At 56.6% G+C, this 16,675-nt stretch overlaps 1 protein-coding gene across 3 annotated transcripts in view; it reads right to left on the bottom strand.

The window, feature by feature from the left end:
- ADAMTS10 (ADAM metallopeptidase with thrombospondin type 1 motif 10) overlaps positions 1-16,675 on the bottom strand; it is a 102,671-nt gene continuing 85,996 nt past the window's right edge. For 2 of the 3 annotated variants that reach the window (XM_073324036.2, XM_073324037.1), the window contains 10 exons: positions 15,538-15,671; positions 13,974-14,097; positions 13,420-13,500; positions 11,246-11,409; positions 10,642-10,768; positions 9,597-9,726; positions 7,964-8,168; positions 3,878-4,054; positions 2,377-2,533; positions 1-1,873 (listed from right to left, as the gene is read on the bottom strand). In XM_073324036.2, the coding sequence (XP_073180137.1) occupies positions 1,764-1,873; positions 2,377-2,533; positions 3,878-4,054; positions 7,964-8,168; positions 9,597-9,726; positions 10,642-10,768; positions 11,246-11,409; positions 13,420-13,500; positions 13,974-14,097; positions 15,538-15,671 (1,409 nt within the window). In that variant the 3' untranslated portion in view covers positions 1-1,763. Of the gene's footprint in view, positions 1,874-2,376; positions 2,534-3,877; positions 4,108-7,963; positions 8,169-9,596; positions 9,727-10,641; positions 10,769-11,245; positions 11,410-13,419; positions 13,501-13,973; positions 14,098-15,537; positions 15,672-16,675 lie in introns of those variants that run through there. The other variant, XR_013635032.1, reaches the window with a different exon arrangement.

Below are 16,675 nucleotides of genomic sequence, written 5' to 3'. Positions count from 1 at the left end.
ATGGTAGCTACTCCTTTATTATAAATCATGCCGGTATTTTGCGCCTTCTTCTCAGAGTTAGTATTTTAAACAATTTTTGTTATAATATATTTATATAAAATCGTGAAAACAACGCCTCCCCCCCCGGAGTAAGCGTCGGAATGGAACATTCCACCAGGAAGGAAGACAATTAATACCCACGCGCCAGCCTATCAGGAGCCAGCCAGCACCCGAGAGGCTGTGATTGGCTGGTGAGTGGATGATGCTGTAGCAGGTATATTAATAGCTAGAGACACTGGGGCAAGGGAGGAGAGAGATGTTCGTTGTTCCTGCACCGGACAGGCGGTCTGCAAATGGAACAGACCCCCGGGCTTGGGCCTTGTGTTGCTTCGTTATGATGGGATTTAAAAAAAAAAAAAATCCATGTTCTTTCCACATTGGAAACTCAGGTCCTGTCTAGCCCTGTTTTTCCTGGAAGACGCTGTGGAGAGCTGGGGAAAATCACAAGATGATGACACCACACTTAGCAAGGCAGCGGAACCTGAATTTTGACAGGAGACAGCTCTGCTTTCCACGGCTAAGGCCCCAGGCCCCAGAAGGCAGGGCCCTGGACTGGGATTCAGGAGACCCAGGTTCAATTCCTGGCTTTACGGGTGACCTTGGGTAAATCACTTCCTCCTTGTGTTTCCTCTTCCAACCTTTCTCTGTCCTGTCTATTTAGATTGGAAGCTCGTCTGTCTCTTATTATGTACACGTACAGCACCTGGCACCACGAGGCCTTGACTTCAGCTGGGGTTTCTAGGTACACCCCTGTGATACAAATAATAATAAAAGGCTTCAGAAAACCCATGTTTTTAACACCCTTCCCCTCCCAATTCATCCGGTGTCACTTCCTTGGGGACGATCAGTATCCGACCGCTTCTCCAGTCATCCACAGAGTCTTCCAGGGGAGACAAGGCTTGAACGAACCAAACAATCCCGCCCCTCCCACCCCAGCAGTCTTGCCTCATCCATCATAAAGAAGCCCAAAGGCACAAGCCAAGGGTTGTCCTTGGCAGGTTGATGCTCCACACAGCTAAAATCTTTCTCCTCTTCTTGCTCTCCTGGTTTTCCCCGGGCTCCCGCTGGCATAGGGCAGGACGGACTGCTCCATTCACTCAGTCCCCCTCCCCGGCCCGAGGCCTGCTTCCCAGCGCCATGGCAGCCATGGAGCACGCTCGGTTTCCCAGAGGCAGACAGCGATGCCCTTCAGGAGACCTGGCACGGAGCAAGGCGAGAGCAGGACCAGAGCATGCTGATTGGCTGTCGAGGACCACCCTGCCCTCCCCAGTGTGGCGGGCAGGGCTGTTGGCACCATCTGGAGGCTGTTGGCTGGTGCCCGCAGGACCCAGCTGTGCTACTAAATAAATAACAAATGTCAGAATTTCAAGTAATGTCCTTGTTGCCACACTCTCCCCAGCTCTGCTCTCTCCCGGCACGGTGACCGGCTCCGTTGTGGCTGCAGAGATCTCCCCGCTCCTCCCGTGCTTTGTGCTGCCGGTCTCCGGAGTGGCACACGCGTTGGCAGTGGTTTAACTGAGGCTCCCGCCACGGGGGTTCTTGTGGGGTTGGGGTCGGGGGGTGAGGGGGTGTCGCCGGCTCCCACCAGAAGCACGACCAGTGTTTGGGTTGAATCCTTTGGAGATTCCCGGGGGTGGAGGGGAACGGCACGGCACGGCACGGCTCGGCTGCCCTCCGGCATTGCTTTCGCCTTCCAGTTTTCCTACAGGGGTCGCCTTGCTCCTTTAATGCCCCTGGCACGTTTTACAGCACATCTGTCGGAAGTAGGTCCGACTGCAGAACTTGAACTTCAACACCAGGGGGCAGTAGGCGACCTTGTTCACATCCTTGCATTCTGCAGGGAGCCCAGAGGGAAAGGGATTAGAGACCCAGCTGTGCACTGGGGGCGGGGGCGCTAGTCTACATAAGCAGGGTAGAGAATGGGCGCCGAGCAGGCCCCCCCCCCCGAGCGGAACTCCCCCAAACTCTGGGAAAGTGTTGTTGCTCAGGGCCCAGTCTCCATGGACTGGCTGCCAAGGAGCAAGTGGGGTGAACCCCACACAAGGGCAATGAACCAAGCTTGGGATGGGGAATCTTACAGGGAGATCGAGGCCTCTTTTCCCAGGGGTCCCACAGTGCTGGGCAGGCTCACCCGGACAAAGTACATGCAGGAGCCACTTCACCCCGCCCCCCATGAGGGCTGACCCAGAGGGGAGAGCGCCCCTTACTGAGACCCACAGCTCCGTGCAGGGAGATTGGGGTCAGCACAGACCCAGAGGGGAGATTTCGAACCCGGCTGTTAGCAACGGACAGGATTTAGATTTGAAGCTCTCTCTCCTGCATCGGCGTGGCCGGTACCTTCGGGGCTCTCGGTAGGTCCTGATTTGCACCTCGCTTCACACTGCTGCATGCCCGCAGGCTTCAGGCTCTCCCCGCAGTCGCCGGATGGCTGCCCCATGTGGGTCAAGCACTGGACGGAGCGCCTCTGCTGGCCGAGGCCGCACTGGGCGGAGCACTGTGGGGGGACGGGGGACAGGGCAGAGTCAGACCTGCCCTGCGGTGCACCGCTAATGGGGAGGGGGCTGGGCCTGGCTTCTCCCAGGGCTGCAGCCCGGCCACTGTGTTTAACCCAACCCTTGAGGGCTGCAGATTGCTGTTTCCAGCTGGCTACAGGGATTTCTATGCACCGAGTGGATCAATGCAGTCCAGCTGCCTTTATAGGCTTGATCCAAGCCTACTGGCCCTCCCCCTGCACACCCCTAAATAGCTGTTATGTTGGAGAGTCCAACCCTCCACCCCTACACTGCCCTGAACTACAGAGCCCAGTTCTTGGTACATTTACTAATCCAGCCGTCCACCCATCAGTAACTGAGGCACTGCCTAGTCCACGGAGACAGAGGCGGCCTGCCTGTGCCCGAGTGGAGGGAAGATCCATCAGCTCAGTTTCCCTGGCTGGACATCCCTTAGTGGTTGATAGCAGAGGGCTTCAAAGGCTGGACTCCTGGGCTCTCGGGGAAGGGGCTGGGATGCTAAGGGGGTGGGGACAACAGCCATGCCCAGGTAAATAAGGGCCCCTTTTGGGAAGGAAAGAGGAACAGACTTAAGGGCACCTCTCCCCTTTATCTGCCCGGCTCCCACCTGGCCACGGCTTGCGGGCTCCTTGTCTCACTTCTCCCCATTGCAGGCAAGAAGCAGGGGCTGAAACTTCAGGGCTGAGTAGGAAGAAGGTGCCTGGCTGACTCCAGGAGGGGGCCTGGCGGCTGGGACACAAGGCAGCCTGATCGCTCCACCTACCCCGGGGAAGGGGGACAGGGAGAAGGAGCCCCAAAGGTGGCAAAGCAGCAGCTCTGAGCTCGCAAAGGGAGGCGTTTCATTTGCCCAGTGGGCTAGTCAGCACAGGGACCCCAGGGACCAGGCAAGAGATAAGGCCTGAGCAGCTGGAGGAGGGCAGAGCGCGGGGCTCAACTGAGAGGCGTCCCAGGGGCACACGCAGCAAACCCCCGCCAGCCAAGCAGGGACTCCAGCCAGGCCTAGGCAAAACTGGCCCAGACGACCAGGAGCCACCGCCCGCCACCGTGCTGGTGACCACTGGAAGCAGAGCGCTCCCTGGCATGCAGCCGGGTGTCTGTCTGCGGACTCCAAGGGCACGTCTACATGGCTGCTAAATTGCCGTGCAGACGTTGGGCTCAGGCTGGAGCCTGGGCTCTGGGACTCCATGAGGGGGGCGGGTCTCAGCCTGGATGCCAGCCAGACCCAACGTCTCGTCGCTGATATCATGGGAGATCACCTGGGTTCCCCACCCCAAGGCCACTGAGTGGGCTGGGAACTCCTGGGACTGTGGCAGGAGATCATTCAGTACCTCTCCCCATTCGCCAGTCACCCACCGCGGGGGCGGGCAGCGTCGCAGGTTGCACCTCATGCTGGTCGGGGGCTTGGTGTTCTCAGGGCACTGCGAGGTTGCCAGGGTCGTGCTGTGGTCGCCGCTTTTGCAAAGCACAATGCGGTGGCGGAAACCAGGCCCACAGCTCGGGGTGCACTGCAAAGAGGAGACCCATGAAACTTGCGGTGCCCTGCAAAGGGCAGGCTCAGCTTTAGGGGGCACAGGAAAAAAAAGTTTTAAGAGTAGCAACCGTGTTAGTCTGTATCTGCAAAAAGGAAAGGAGGACCTGTGGCACCTTATAAGAGACTAACAAATTTATCTGAGCATAAGCTTTCGTGAGCTACAGCTCACTTCATGCATCCGATGAAGTGAGCTGTAGCTCACAAAAGCTTATGCTCAAATAAATTTGTTAGTCTCTAAGATGCCACAAGTACTCCTTTTGTTTTTGAGGAAAGAAAAGATATACTGATCTCAGGGCGCATGGAGAATCTCCCCATTCCCTCTCCACCCAAGGGCGTGCAAGGTAAAGGTCTGAGCAACAGCAGGCCCCATGCCCTTTGTCACCCACACATTTCAGCCTGCCAATGCCTAAGTGAAGAAGACACCATGCCAAAAAGATAATACTGAGTCCCGCCACGAGTGCAGGGGACCGGACTAGATGACCTCTCGAGGTCCCTTCCAGTTCTAGGATCCTAAGATCCCAACTCCGGGAGGCAAATATGGGTCATGCAGGAAACTTACAAAGGCCGTGGGATCCCTTCCCTTAGCACAGCTGAGTTTGTGAGCTCAAGGCACTCCCATCCTGCTCAGCACTCCCGACCATGTACACCCCAGGCTCACACATGACATTACACAGAGCAGTATCTGGTCCACTAACAGTCAAGTATTAGCATCTTCGTGGCCTTGGGCTGTGCCACTGGGCCACTGCCCATCACGCTGGCCAATACGGCCTATTGTTTCCTTGCGCTCCCCCATCTGTCTGTGCCCCAGGGGTGTCGCTTGTCTATTTAGAATGGAAGCTCTCTGGGGCAGAGACTGTCCTTCCATTGTTTGTCCAGCGCCTAGCCCAGGGGGGTCCTGGGCCATGACTGGGGCTGCTAGGAGCTACAGTAATACAAAAATAAAATAATGAATAAATGACACTTTCTTTAAATTAGGTGCCAACCAGGACCTTGTTTCGAATGGGGGGGTCTCTTCGACCAGAGTTTCTAAAGCGATGGCTCAGTACCTTTGGATTTCCCCTTCTTGAGGCAAGCCACAAAGCCAGCAAGCTTTATCCCTCCTGGCTGCTTCGGCATTCCGGGCTGAGATGCCAAACTCATTTCACTTGTGGTCAGAGGCTAGGGACGTACTGACCCTCCGCGCTACCTTAGCTCTCAGAAGTTTGTGGTAACACTAGGCTAGACATGTCAGCTAATGAAGCCCTAGGCTTGGCCCTCCCAGCTCAGAGGATGGCAAAACTTAGAACTGGAAAAGGTACCGAGAAGCACAACCAAAATGATCCAGGGCATGGAACAGCTTCCGTATGAGGAGAGATTCAAAAGACGGGAACCGTTCAGTTTTGAAGAGAGACGACTAAAGGGGGCGATAGGCTGGAGGTCTATGAAATCAAGACTGGGGTGCAGAAAGTGAATAGCGAAGTGTTATTTACTCCTTATCAGACCTAAGGCTGCGAGTCCATCATGGATTTCGTGACTTTCCGTCACGTCTGCAGCGGCCGGTGCTGGCTCAGGGGCTGCGTGAGCCGGGCAGCTCCTGGGCCAGCAGCAGCAGTTGGGTGTGTGGGAGGGGGCTCAGGGCTAGGGGTCGGGCGGTGCAGGGGGTGCTTACCTCGGGGTTCCCCGGCTCCCACTGGCATGGCCCTGCAGGTCCTCCTAGGTGGAGGGGCCAGGGGGCTCCTCGTGCTGCCCGCGCCTGCAGGCCCCGCCCCTGCTGCTCCCAATGGCTGCAGTTCCCAGCCAATGGGAGCTGCGCAGCTGGCGCTTGTGGCGGGAGCAGCGAGCAGAGCCCCCTGGCCCCTGCGCTGCCTACGAGCTGCAGGGACACGCGGATTGGGTGGGGAGCCCCTGCCAGCCCGGCCAACCCTCCCGCTCCCAGCACCAGGGGGGGGTCCTGGGCTGCGCGCCACTGCCCACTCCCCCCAGCGGGATCCTGGGTCACCTCTCCCAGCACCAGCGGTGCCCCCGGAGCACCCCTCCGGAGCACCCACGGCTCCCGCCCAAGTTTTAGTCAGGGGTATATAGTACAAGTCATGGACAGGTCACGGGCCGTGAATTTTTGTTTACTGCCCGTGACCTGTCCATGACTTTTACTAAAATACCCTTGTCTAAAACGTAGCCTTATTCATAACACAAGAACTAGGGGCTCACCCAATAAAATGAATAGGCAGCAGGTTTAAAACAAACAAAAGGAACCAAATCAGAGGGGTAGTCGGAAGTATTTCTTCACACAATGCACAGTCAACTTGTGGAACTCGTTGCCAGGGAATGTTGCAAAGGCCAACATTATAACGGGGTCCAAAAAAAGAACTAGGTAGGTCCTGTTAGGATATAGATATTCAGGCCTGTCTGTAAAGGCCTATACTCTAAGAATTTAGGTGTATTCTTATCACTTGGCTAGTGATAGAGGTATAAAAGAAAGAATCAAAACCACTGTCTGCCAGTGTAAGGGCCTTCTCTTACTGTGACAGTTTGTGGCCCTGTGCTTAGGCTCAGGCCTTTGGCTAAGCAGCAGAGGCGGGGAAGCTGGGAAGCGAACGGTCACATCCTCACATTCCAAACTAGTCACATTGAAATAAGGTGCTATTGGGCTGTTAGGCACTATCAGGACAGGATTGTATTCCTATCACCTCCAGAGAAAGGGAAGTGCCTAGAAAATGTAAAAGGAAACTTAGTTTGATAGCATCCTGTCTGGCAAGAACTCACTTATCAATAGCTGGGATGTGAAATCCTCACTTCTGTATTGTTTTGTCATTATAGTTCCCACTTTGCTGTTGTTTGTCTGTATAATCTCTGTCTGGTTCTGTGATTGTTCCTGTCTGCTGTATAATTAATTTTGCTGGGTGTAAACTAATTGAGGTGGTGGGATATAATTGGTTACATAATCATGTTACAATATGTTAGGATTGGTTAGTTAAATTTCAGGAAAATGATTGGTTAAGGTATAGCTAAGCAGAACTCAAGTTTTACTATATAATCTGTAGTCAATGAGGAAGTGACGGGGGTGTGGGTGGGGGTGGGCATGTGGGTGTGTGAGATGGGAACAGGGAATGGGGGTAAGAAAATTGGAATCATGTTTTGCTAAAGGGGGAAATGGGAACAGGGAATGGGGGTAAGGAAGTTGGAATCATGTTTGGCTAAGGGCAGGAATGGGAACAGGGACACAGGTGTAAGGCTTTGTGGTGTCAGAGCTGGGAAGCAGGATACTAAGGAAGGAAACTGGAATCATGCTTGCTGGAAGTTCACCCCAATAAACATCGAATTGTTTGCACCTTTGGACTTCGGGTATTGTTGCTCTCTGTTCATGCGAGAAGGACCAGGGAAGTAAGTGGGTGAAGGAATAAGCCCCCTAACAGGTCCATCAATGACTATTAGCCAAGCTGGTCAGGGATGTAACTCCAGGCTCTGCGTGTCCCTAGCCTCTGACTGCCAGAAGCTGGGAGTGGATGACAGGGGATGGATCACTCAATAATTGCCCTCTTCCGTTCATTTCCCCTGACACACTTGGCATTGGCCACTATTGGAACACAAGATACTGGGCAAGATGGACCATTGATCTGACCCACTCTGGCCGTTCTTAGGACCTGATGCAGCCCAAGTGCTCAGCATGGGGCAGACACTGTGAAGTCACCCAGGTTCCCACCCAGTGGCAAAGCCTCGTTAGGTCCCACCTAGTCCATCTCCTTGGTAAGTGCAGGACTGTGCCCTGCATGGGGCAGTACCCCTCCCTCAATGGCACTGTAGGCCCTGGACAGCCTTAATGAATGGAGCCGTAATGAATGGAGAAGAGCAGGGCCCAAGCTATAAGGAGCCAGGGGATTCTGAGAGCCTGTGCGATGGGCCTTACCTCTGACCAGTCCAGAGCAGCCCATTCTGGGGGGCACGTTTGATTGTTGCACGGCTCGTGCATCTTGGGCCTGGGTTGGGCACAGGAGCCATCGTCCAGGATTTTCTCTTCTGTGGCAGCGATTTTCCTGCGGCAGACGACGCTGCGGGTGTGGACGCCCTCGTTGCAGCTCCGGCTGCATTCGGACCAGTTCCCGATCACCCAGCTGGGCAAAGAGACAAGCGTTGGCAGCTAGGAGCAAAGCTTGACCCTGGGCAGCCGTTGTCTGAGCCCAGCACTAGGAGCCAGCAACCCCAGAGTACATCTACGCAGCCCGCGCAGTGAGCCTCCGAGCCTGGGGTGACAGACTTGGCTAGCTCGGCTCGTGCTAGCCCTCTGAAAACAGCTGTGTAGACAGTGCCTTGAGGTTGTGGCTCGGGCTAGAGCTCGGGTCCTGAAGCTACACAGCTATTTATACAAGTCCTGCTACCCTTAGGCTGTCTGCACCCTCTGGGCTAAGAGGCTGGCTCCCACAGGCTGAGTACACATACCCCGAGTCCTCCCCGGCCTTGCACGGACTGGCTTTGCACCGGTCATTTAATCTCTGCACGTACAGCGGGGACAATAACACCAACTTGCGGGGCTGGGTCTGTGCATGTTTCTAAGGAGACGCACAGAGAAGATGCTAATATTGCGGGGAGAGGGGCACATGGTGGGGAGAGGGGGTACAATGACTCTTGGAGAAATTCCGCTTTACCGATGAACCTTCTGGCCAGCAGACCCCCCCCACTCGATGAACCCATCCCCTGCACTAGTCTAGTGGATAAGGGCCCCGGACAGGGACTGGGGTTCTAGTCCTGGCTCTGCCACTGACCTTGGGCAAGTCACTGCCGCTCTGTGCCTCAGTTTCCCCCGCTGTATCATAGAATCATAGAATATGAGGGTTGGAAGGGACCCCAGAAGGTCATCTAGTCCAACCCCCTGCTCAAAGCAGGACCAATTCCCAGTTAAATCATCCCAGCCAGGGCTTTGTCAAGCCTGACCTTAAAAACCTCTAAGGAAGGAGATTCCACCACCTCCCTAGGTAACGCATTCCACTGTTTCACCACCCTCATAGTGAAAAAGTTTTTCCTAATATCCAGTCTAAACCTCCCCCGCTGCAACTTGAAAACTGTAAAATGGGGACAGTGCTATTGTCCTCCTTTGTGAAGCACTTTGAGGTGAAAAGCTCTGGATATTATTATTAGTGAGAGAGTGGAAAGATAACATAATACCACACCCTTGCCATCCTCTGACACCTTTCCTCTGGGGAGCCCAGTGGTGCCACACAGGCTTTAGTGCCTTGCCGAGTATGATCATCACCCCCAGAGGCTGGATTGACTCCACCCAGGAGCCTGGGGCCATGTCTGGAATGGAACCACAAGGATCATCCTTTCTCCCAGAGGGAAGAGAGACGGGAGAAACTGATTCGGGGGAAGAAAAAAGATGGGAGAACCTGCTTCGCTGATTCAGGGAGAGAGCAGGCATTACATCCATTCTCCACCTCGATCCAGCCCTGCTTCTCCAGCCGAGAACCCCGCCAGTAGTTCCCCAGCCCAGCCGCCCCATGATCCCCAACAGCAGACACCGTTCCCAGACCGGTGACCGCACTCACGTGGGCGGACATGGCTCAGTGTTGCATGGCCTCTCCTTCTCCGGTAATTTGGTTTCAGGGCTACAGAAATGGTTGAAGACTGTGGAGCTGTCGGCCTGTTTCTTGCATATGACGGTCTGGACTTGGCTGCCTGCGGGAGACCGGGGGGAAGGGAAAGGGAAGAGAGGAATAGCTCTGGCCTGGTTCCAGAGTTTAGGATGCACCACCCAGCTGCTCACTCTGGGACTACAGGGGGGCACAACCACTTGTCACTCCAGAGACAAGGATGCCCTTAAGTTTCTATTTAAAGCCAAGTTTTCCATCATCTCTAAAATCTACAACACCTGACAGGTTGGGCTGAAAACTGGTAGGTCGGGTCAGGGCCCAGGGCAAAGTTTGTCGAGAAAATTTGAGGGCATTTGATCAAGGGGTTCGTGCACCCAGAAAAAAAACAACCTGGTTTTGAAAGTCTTGTAACCCTTTTTTGAGGAGGATTAGGGGGGTCTATCCTGCAATCCCCTTGCTGAGGACTGCTGCCCCGTGCAAAACCAAGGCCCCTAACATCAAAGTTGAAAGATCACTCAGCCTTGGTTTTGAAAGTGCCTCTGTCTTCTTCTGAATATTTGCTCAGACCTCGCAGCCAGGTTCTGCCAGACACCCCACAGAAACCACGGCTTCAGCCCAAAGGATTCTGGGAAGCATCTGTCTGAGGCAGACCAGTTCACAGATGCAGAGATTTAAAGGCCAGAGGGGACCATTAGTCCAACCTCCAGCCTAACACACGTCTTTGAATTTCAAGTGTATCATTTCAACCCAGTGACCTTTATCAGCCACTCTTGGGGTCCAGCCAAAGAACAATGTCCAGGACATGTGACAAGACCTATTGTCCATGCAGCTTTGTTGACTGACACTGAGTTGCAAGCGGCTGAGTGTGAGGTCCTGGTCTGAGAGCCCCATTAGACCAATATGGCTCCCAAAGCAAGTCCCCATGCGTGGCATCTTGTGCCTGGGAGTCAAGGGAGTTGCAGACACTACACTGCTGCCAAAGTACAGTCAAACCTCTCACCCCCTGCACAGATAGCTGAGCATTTGGTCCATGGGGTGTAGTGCCAGGAGTACTGGGTCAAGGAGCCTCGGGTGATGGGCGCGTTGAACTTGTACTGAATCCCCGGCAGCTCTGCCCGCACGAGAACCTGTGGAGAAAGGGGCGGTCAGTGCACTGGGGCCAACGCGCCACCAGAGCCGAGCGTGGGCCCATCGCGTGGTGTGTCCCAGGACCCCCACCAGTCTCTCCAAGCTCTGCTGGGCTTCCCTTGCCTTCCCAGCTCTGAAACCACCAGGAGTCGATATCCATCGACTCTGGCCACGGTGCAGCGGGGCAGCATGGAGGCGTGAAGCCAGTGTGCTCAGCAGAGCAGTGATCAGGAGGGACCACGGATCCGGGGCAGCCAAAACCCGCTTTCTTTCCAAAGCCTGGCTCTGTGGTGTAATGGGCCCTCTGCTCCAGGGCAGGGATCTGAGAAGAATTTGGCCCCTATGACGCCAGTGTCCCTGTATCCCGGATTAGCGCTAATTGTGATGCATGTGTCAGGAATGGGGATAATCGATTGGGATGGGTTAGCCGTGGCCAGGCAGGCAGGGCCAGGGGGACGGAAAGGGCCATTACCAACCATGACAATGAGAGTGGCATTGGTAGGTCCTAAGGCCTCCAGCGATTCGGGGTCATCCTGAGATCTCCTGTAGTGGAATGTCGTCCCGGCGACATCAAAGTGCCTGGGCGGGTCGATGGAGAGCTTCCCGTTGATGAAATACTCGTCGTTCTCCCCTTTCAGCGCTGGAAGGACAGGCAAGGCGAGGGTCCTCAGTGCGGAGGGGACTGCCAGCTATTTCCCAGCCTGCACTGCCTCCCGCAACCGAGTTAATGGGTAAAGCTAGGAGGCTATGGAGTCTCTTTGAAAGCAGCTCTGCCATGGGAATCACAGGGCCTGGCTTCTAATACACCCCACACCATAGTATCAGGGCACTGGGATTTCCTCCACCCCCCGTGACACCATAACAATGCTTAGCCTGCCATCCAGTGCTTTCCAGCCATTGCTCTTCATCCACTGTTACAGCCGGGGAAGTACCATTGTCCCCATTTTATAGATCGAGACACTGAGGTGCACGCAAATTAAGTGACTTGGTCAAGGCCAGGGACAGAGCTGGGACTAGCAGCCCAGTATCTGGATTCACAGTCTGTGCCCAAGCCACACTAAAGATGCCATAGTGGGACAGGGCTTAACCAGCCAGCTTGGTGGCACCGGGGATAGTAACCAGGGCACCAGACTAGCACATGGCAGTTCATACCCCGGCAGCGTAAAACAGTGGCCACAGGCTATACGCAGAGGCCCCAGCACAGCTGGGACCCCACTCGAGATCTTCCAGGCCCGAAATGCAGCTTCTAGACCCTGTGCTAAAGGAATACCCCGTGGGCGGTGAGCGAGTGGGCGGGACTACAGCTGGCTATTGTAGTCGCCGAAGTCGGTCACTAAAGGGAGACATGATCTCTCTCTCACACACCCACCCTCAGCCCGTGTGTTACACGAAGGTTCACGGGTAAGTTTGTAATGGTTGCACTGTTGTTGTTGTTAATGTGCTCTTTCCCATGATGCTTTGGGGCAGGGTGGATGGTCCCGCGTTGGTGAGAAATGCGGGGGAGACTCGTTCCCCTCCAGGCTGGAAATCGCACGAGCACTGCCTGGACAGGCACCGCAGCTGCAGGGGACTCCACGGTCCTGTGCTGGCCGCAGGGAGAGATGCTGGCTGTTACCCCGGGGACAGAGGCAGGTTTGGGTAGTGCCTTTCCACAGGTATGATGGGCTCACAAGTGTCCCAGCCAGGCAGGCCCCATTAGAGGAGGGCGTAAAATCCCAGCCTGCACCTTAGCCAGGAACATCTTCGGTGACGTGTATGCACCAGTAAATCATTCCTGATGGACTGGAAAGACTAGGGGAGCCCCGGTCTGTCCGACACCAGGGCAGGCTCTGCTCCGGGACGCTGCTCCCCTGGAACCGGCACAAGGGAGCCGGCCCGAGGGGTCCTTTACCCGGTCCGGCACCAGCGCGGGCCCTGTTGGCAAATGCTGCTCCCCCCAGAACTGCAGGGAAACCCCAGCTTAAGGGAGCTCCCTCCCATGGGACCTCAGTGCAGGCTCTGGAATCTGCCATGGTTTAAGCTCACCTGGCAGGTGACCTGCCAGGGGATGTTTACATTCCCCTCCCTTCCTCTCCCCTCACTGTAATGGCTGCCGATCGCTTGAGAAAATTAACAGGCCAGAGTCTGGCTGGAAAGCCGAGCCTGAGCAAAACGCGAGACGGTCTCATTTTGAACCCCCAGTTGAACATGCTGGCTCCAAGGGAAGTGCCAAGGAGCCGGGGCGTGGGGTTTGTGTGGGGTTACATTGCTGACCAGAGGTGGAGCTGCAGCGAGATAGGGGGCATCTAGACCACACACAAACACACCACTGGCCCCGAAACAGCTCCCCCATCATGCTTTGCAAACCTCACCAGGCACCAGGCTTTGCCAGCAGATGCCACCCCTGGGGAGGGGGAAAAGCTTTTCTCAGTGGTTAGCTACCGAGTGTTGAGAATACTTCACCCAACTGTTCCCTCAGGCTGGCACCTAAAACCCTCCCAGCTCCCCCTCCAGAGGAGATCTGCCAGGCAGGTCTTGTCCACACAGCACCCACAGAGAAGCGTGCCTTGGCACTGAACAGGCGTCTGACTGGGATTTCATTGGCTCTCCATCGTGACTCTCCCTGACCACCAGCGTCACCCCTGAGCTGCAGACCCTGCTGTTTTCTCACCCAGATAGTTGAGAGAGAGGTTCAGCTCCCGGATATCAATGTGCACCGAGCCCTTGGGGATCCAGATCACCTCCCTGTAACCTGGAAGACAACCCCAGGGCGTGGGGTTAGCAGGGCAACCAAGCCATGCTGGGATTGGAGAGACTGTGTGGGATTGCCTGGGTAGGAGGAGACCACCTGAGCCCAGCGCAGGGAAATCAAGTCAAGGACCCCAGAATAGCCCAGAGGCATATCGGCACCCCAGGGCAGGGAGCCCATGGGCATATCCAACCCCCACCTCAGGGAGCCCATGGGTGTATCTGACGACCCCCACCCCACCCCGGGGACCCAATGGCTGTATCTGACCCCCATATCCCTGGGAGCCCACGGGTGTACCCGACATCCCCCACCCCGGAGAGCCCACAGGCGTACCCGACCCCCTCAACCCCACCCCAGGGAGCCCATGGGTGTATCCAACCTCCCCATCTCCTGAGATAGAGGCATTGAACCAGAAGGAAACGAGGGGTGGGTAAATCAAGCCTTGTTGTGTCCCAGCTGGGCCGGACGCTCCTTACCCCCCTCAGGCAGGGACTGGTTGAAAATGCCTTCGATGGTCTCGCAGGTACTCCCGTCTCCCCCACACACGCGGCACTTGTCCTCCTTCAAGTCAGAGCCAAGGACGCGGTCACAGCCCACGTGCTGGAGGGACAAAGCAGGGGGGATTATGCGCCTGCAGGGGGTGCTGGCCTCCAACTGACCAGACCTCCAGATGGCCATTCTGGTGTCACGTGGGGGGGTTCAGACATCCCCTTTGCCTCCCTTTTACTCCTGCCCCCTACCCCTCCCAGCTGTGGGGGCTCAGCACGGCTCCCCTGTCTTTCTGCCACCCCTGGGGGCTGGCAAGAGAAAGGGGTGTGAGCATGGGGCCCAAGGACGAAATCCGCCTCTCCCCATCCGCACCCCGAGTGCCCTGGGTGAAGGGCTGAGCATGTGTGTGTGGGATGCCGTGATGGAATCCACCCTCCTTACCGGGGGGAGGATTCAGCGCGTCCTCTCCACAATCTGCTTGGAGGCTCCTGGCACATGGAGCTTCGGGAGCTCCCTCTCCATGCCAGGCCATTTGGGTATGAGGGGTGCCCCCTTTTCCCGTGCACAGCCCTGCCACTTCGTGAAGGAAATGCCCCAGGTCTCTCTGGCAATGGCCAAAGCTGTCCCTGATATCTGGAGGGCTTGGCTCTGCAGCACCTGGCTGGAAATCTCATGAGGAGAGGCTCCATGGTCCTTCTGTCCTCCGGCCAGGCTGGGCCCTTCACCCTTGCTGGGTCCTGGACCTCCTGCTGCAGGCGCAGGGTCAGGCCAGCGTGTCTCCGGGCCCTGATGCTGAACGCTCATCGGCTGGAGGCGGAACGTGCAGCTGCCCCGAGGGAGGAGGACGAGGAGGAAGGCGACATTTTCAAAGGGAGGAAGGAAGGGACGCCCTGTGCTTGTAATTAGCAGCCCCTGTGTGACAGGCTGATTCCTGCCGGGCTTCCACCGCACTCTGGGGTCCTTCACAGCACAGGCCCCAGCAGCTGGAAGGGGTAGGCTGGGCCTACCTCCAACTTCCCAGAGACTCCTGCTTATGTAGCCATGTCCTCTCAGACCCGGGAGGGACTCTCAGGCTCCGCCAGGTCCCGCATACCTTCTCCAGAGCTCTGAGGGCTTTGTCTGTCTTCTTCTCAGGGCAATGCACAGCTACCTTCATGGCCACCCACTCACCCACTCACGTGGGGGAAGCCTCAGGCCCTGAGCCTGTCACACAGTAATGCTAAGCACCCACAGTGCACTCCCAGACAGGGCACGCCAGGACTATAGCCCGCGCTCCACAGATGGGGAAACTGAGGCACGAGAGGTGGGCTGACTTGCTCCAGGTCACAAAGAGTCAGCAGCAGAGCTGAGTCCATGAGACCCCAGGCAAGTGGGAGAGTAGCTGGCTCTGCTCTTTAACTGCTGTGCCGTGAGGGGGCAGCTGAACTCCCCACTGACAGCCAAGGCACATGAGAAGGGCCCGCAGAGCACAGGAGAGGGGCTGAGTGCCTGCAGGGAAGCCCCCGCCTCATCCCAGCTCCCGCCCCAGCACCCCCTGACCTCGGCAAGTACCTTGCACTCCCCATTGACACAGATGTCATTGGAGTCCTGCCGGCAGGGCGTCCCGTCCACCACGGCCGCTGCCCGCTCCGTGTAGAAGTTGAAGCCCTCAGCCAGGCAGTTGAGAGAACAGGATTTCACACCCCCTGCAAGAGAAAGGGAGGTGGTGCCGCCTGCTCCAGCACAGCGACGGCCAGAGGAGAAATGGCTAGGGCCCTCCCAAATTCACGGTCCACTTTGGTCAACGTCGTGGTCATAGGGCTTTTAAAATGGTAAATTTCACGATTTCAGCTATTTAAATCTGAAATTTCAGTGTTGTCATTGTTGGGGTCCTGACCCAAAAGGGAGTTGGGGGGGGTTATTGTAGGGGGCGCTGCGGTACTGCTACCCTTCCTTCTGCGCTGCTGCCTTCAGAGCCGGGCGGCTGGAGAGCGGCGGCTGCTGGCTGGGATCCCCGCTCTGAAGGCAGATCTGCCGCCAGCAGCACCGCAGAAGTCAGGATGGCCCTGGTACGGTCTCGCCACCCTGACTTCTGCCCTGCTCCCTGCAGAGCTGGGCGCCCGGCAAACCACCGCTGCTCTCTGGCCGCCCAGCTCTGAAGGCAGCGCAGAAGTCAGGGTGGCAATACCGCCCCCCCCCCCCGCAAAATAACCTTGTGATCCCCTTGCAACTCCCTGTTGGGTCTGGACCCCCAATTTGAGAGACGCTGGTTTCCCCCGTGAAGTCTGTATAGTATAGGGTAAAAGGACACAATAGACCAGATTTCACAGTTCGTGACGCATTTTTCATGTGCGTGAATTTGGTCAGACCCTAGTGATAGAGCTTCCCCACCCAGCCAGCTTCCCCCTGCTCTCCTGACGCCCTCCACTCTGTGCCTGGCCTAGGCTGCTCCGAGGGGTCAGGAGGCCCCACTGCCAGGCAGCAAGTTCAGAGCAGCGTCAGGCCTGTCGCTAACTACCCTGTGGGGCTTCGGAGCAGAGACAGCCCCCCCCCCACGCCTTCTGGGAGCAGCCACTCAGAGCCGTGCAGCCCTCCAGCCTGACAGGGTCTTCTTCCTCCGGGCTCATACCGCACTGAGCCCCAGCTCCCTGGGAGCCAGGACTCGCCCCTCCTCCCTTCAGAGTGCACATCTCTGTGACACAAGAGCACC

This window comes from Lepidochelys kempii, chromosome 25 (genome assembly GCF_965140285.1).
Source record: "Lepidochelys kempii isolate rLepKem1 chromosome 25, rLepKem1.hap1, whole genome shotgun sequence".
NCBI classification, from domain to species: domain Eukaryota; kingdom Metazoa; phylum Chordata; order Testudines; family Cheloniidae; genus Lepidochelys; species Lepidochelys kempii.
This window is presented reverse-complemented; position numbering and strand designations above follow the sequence as displayed.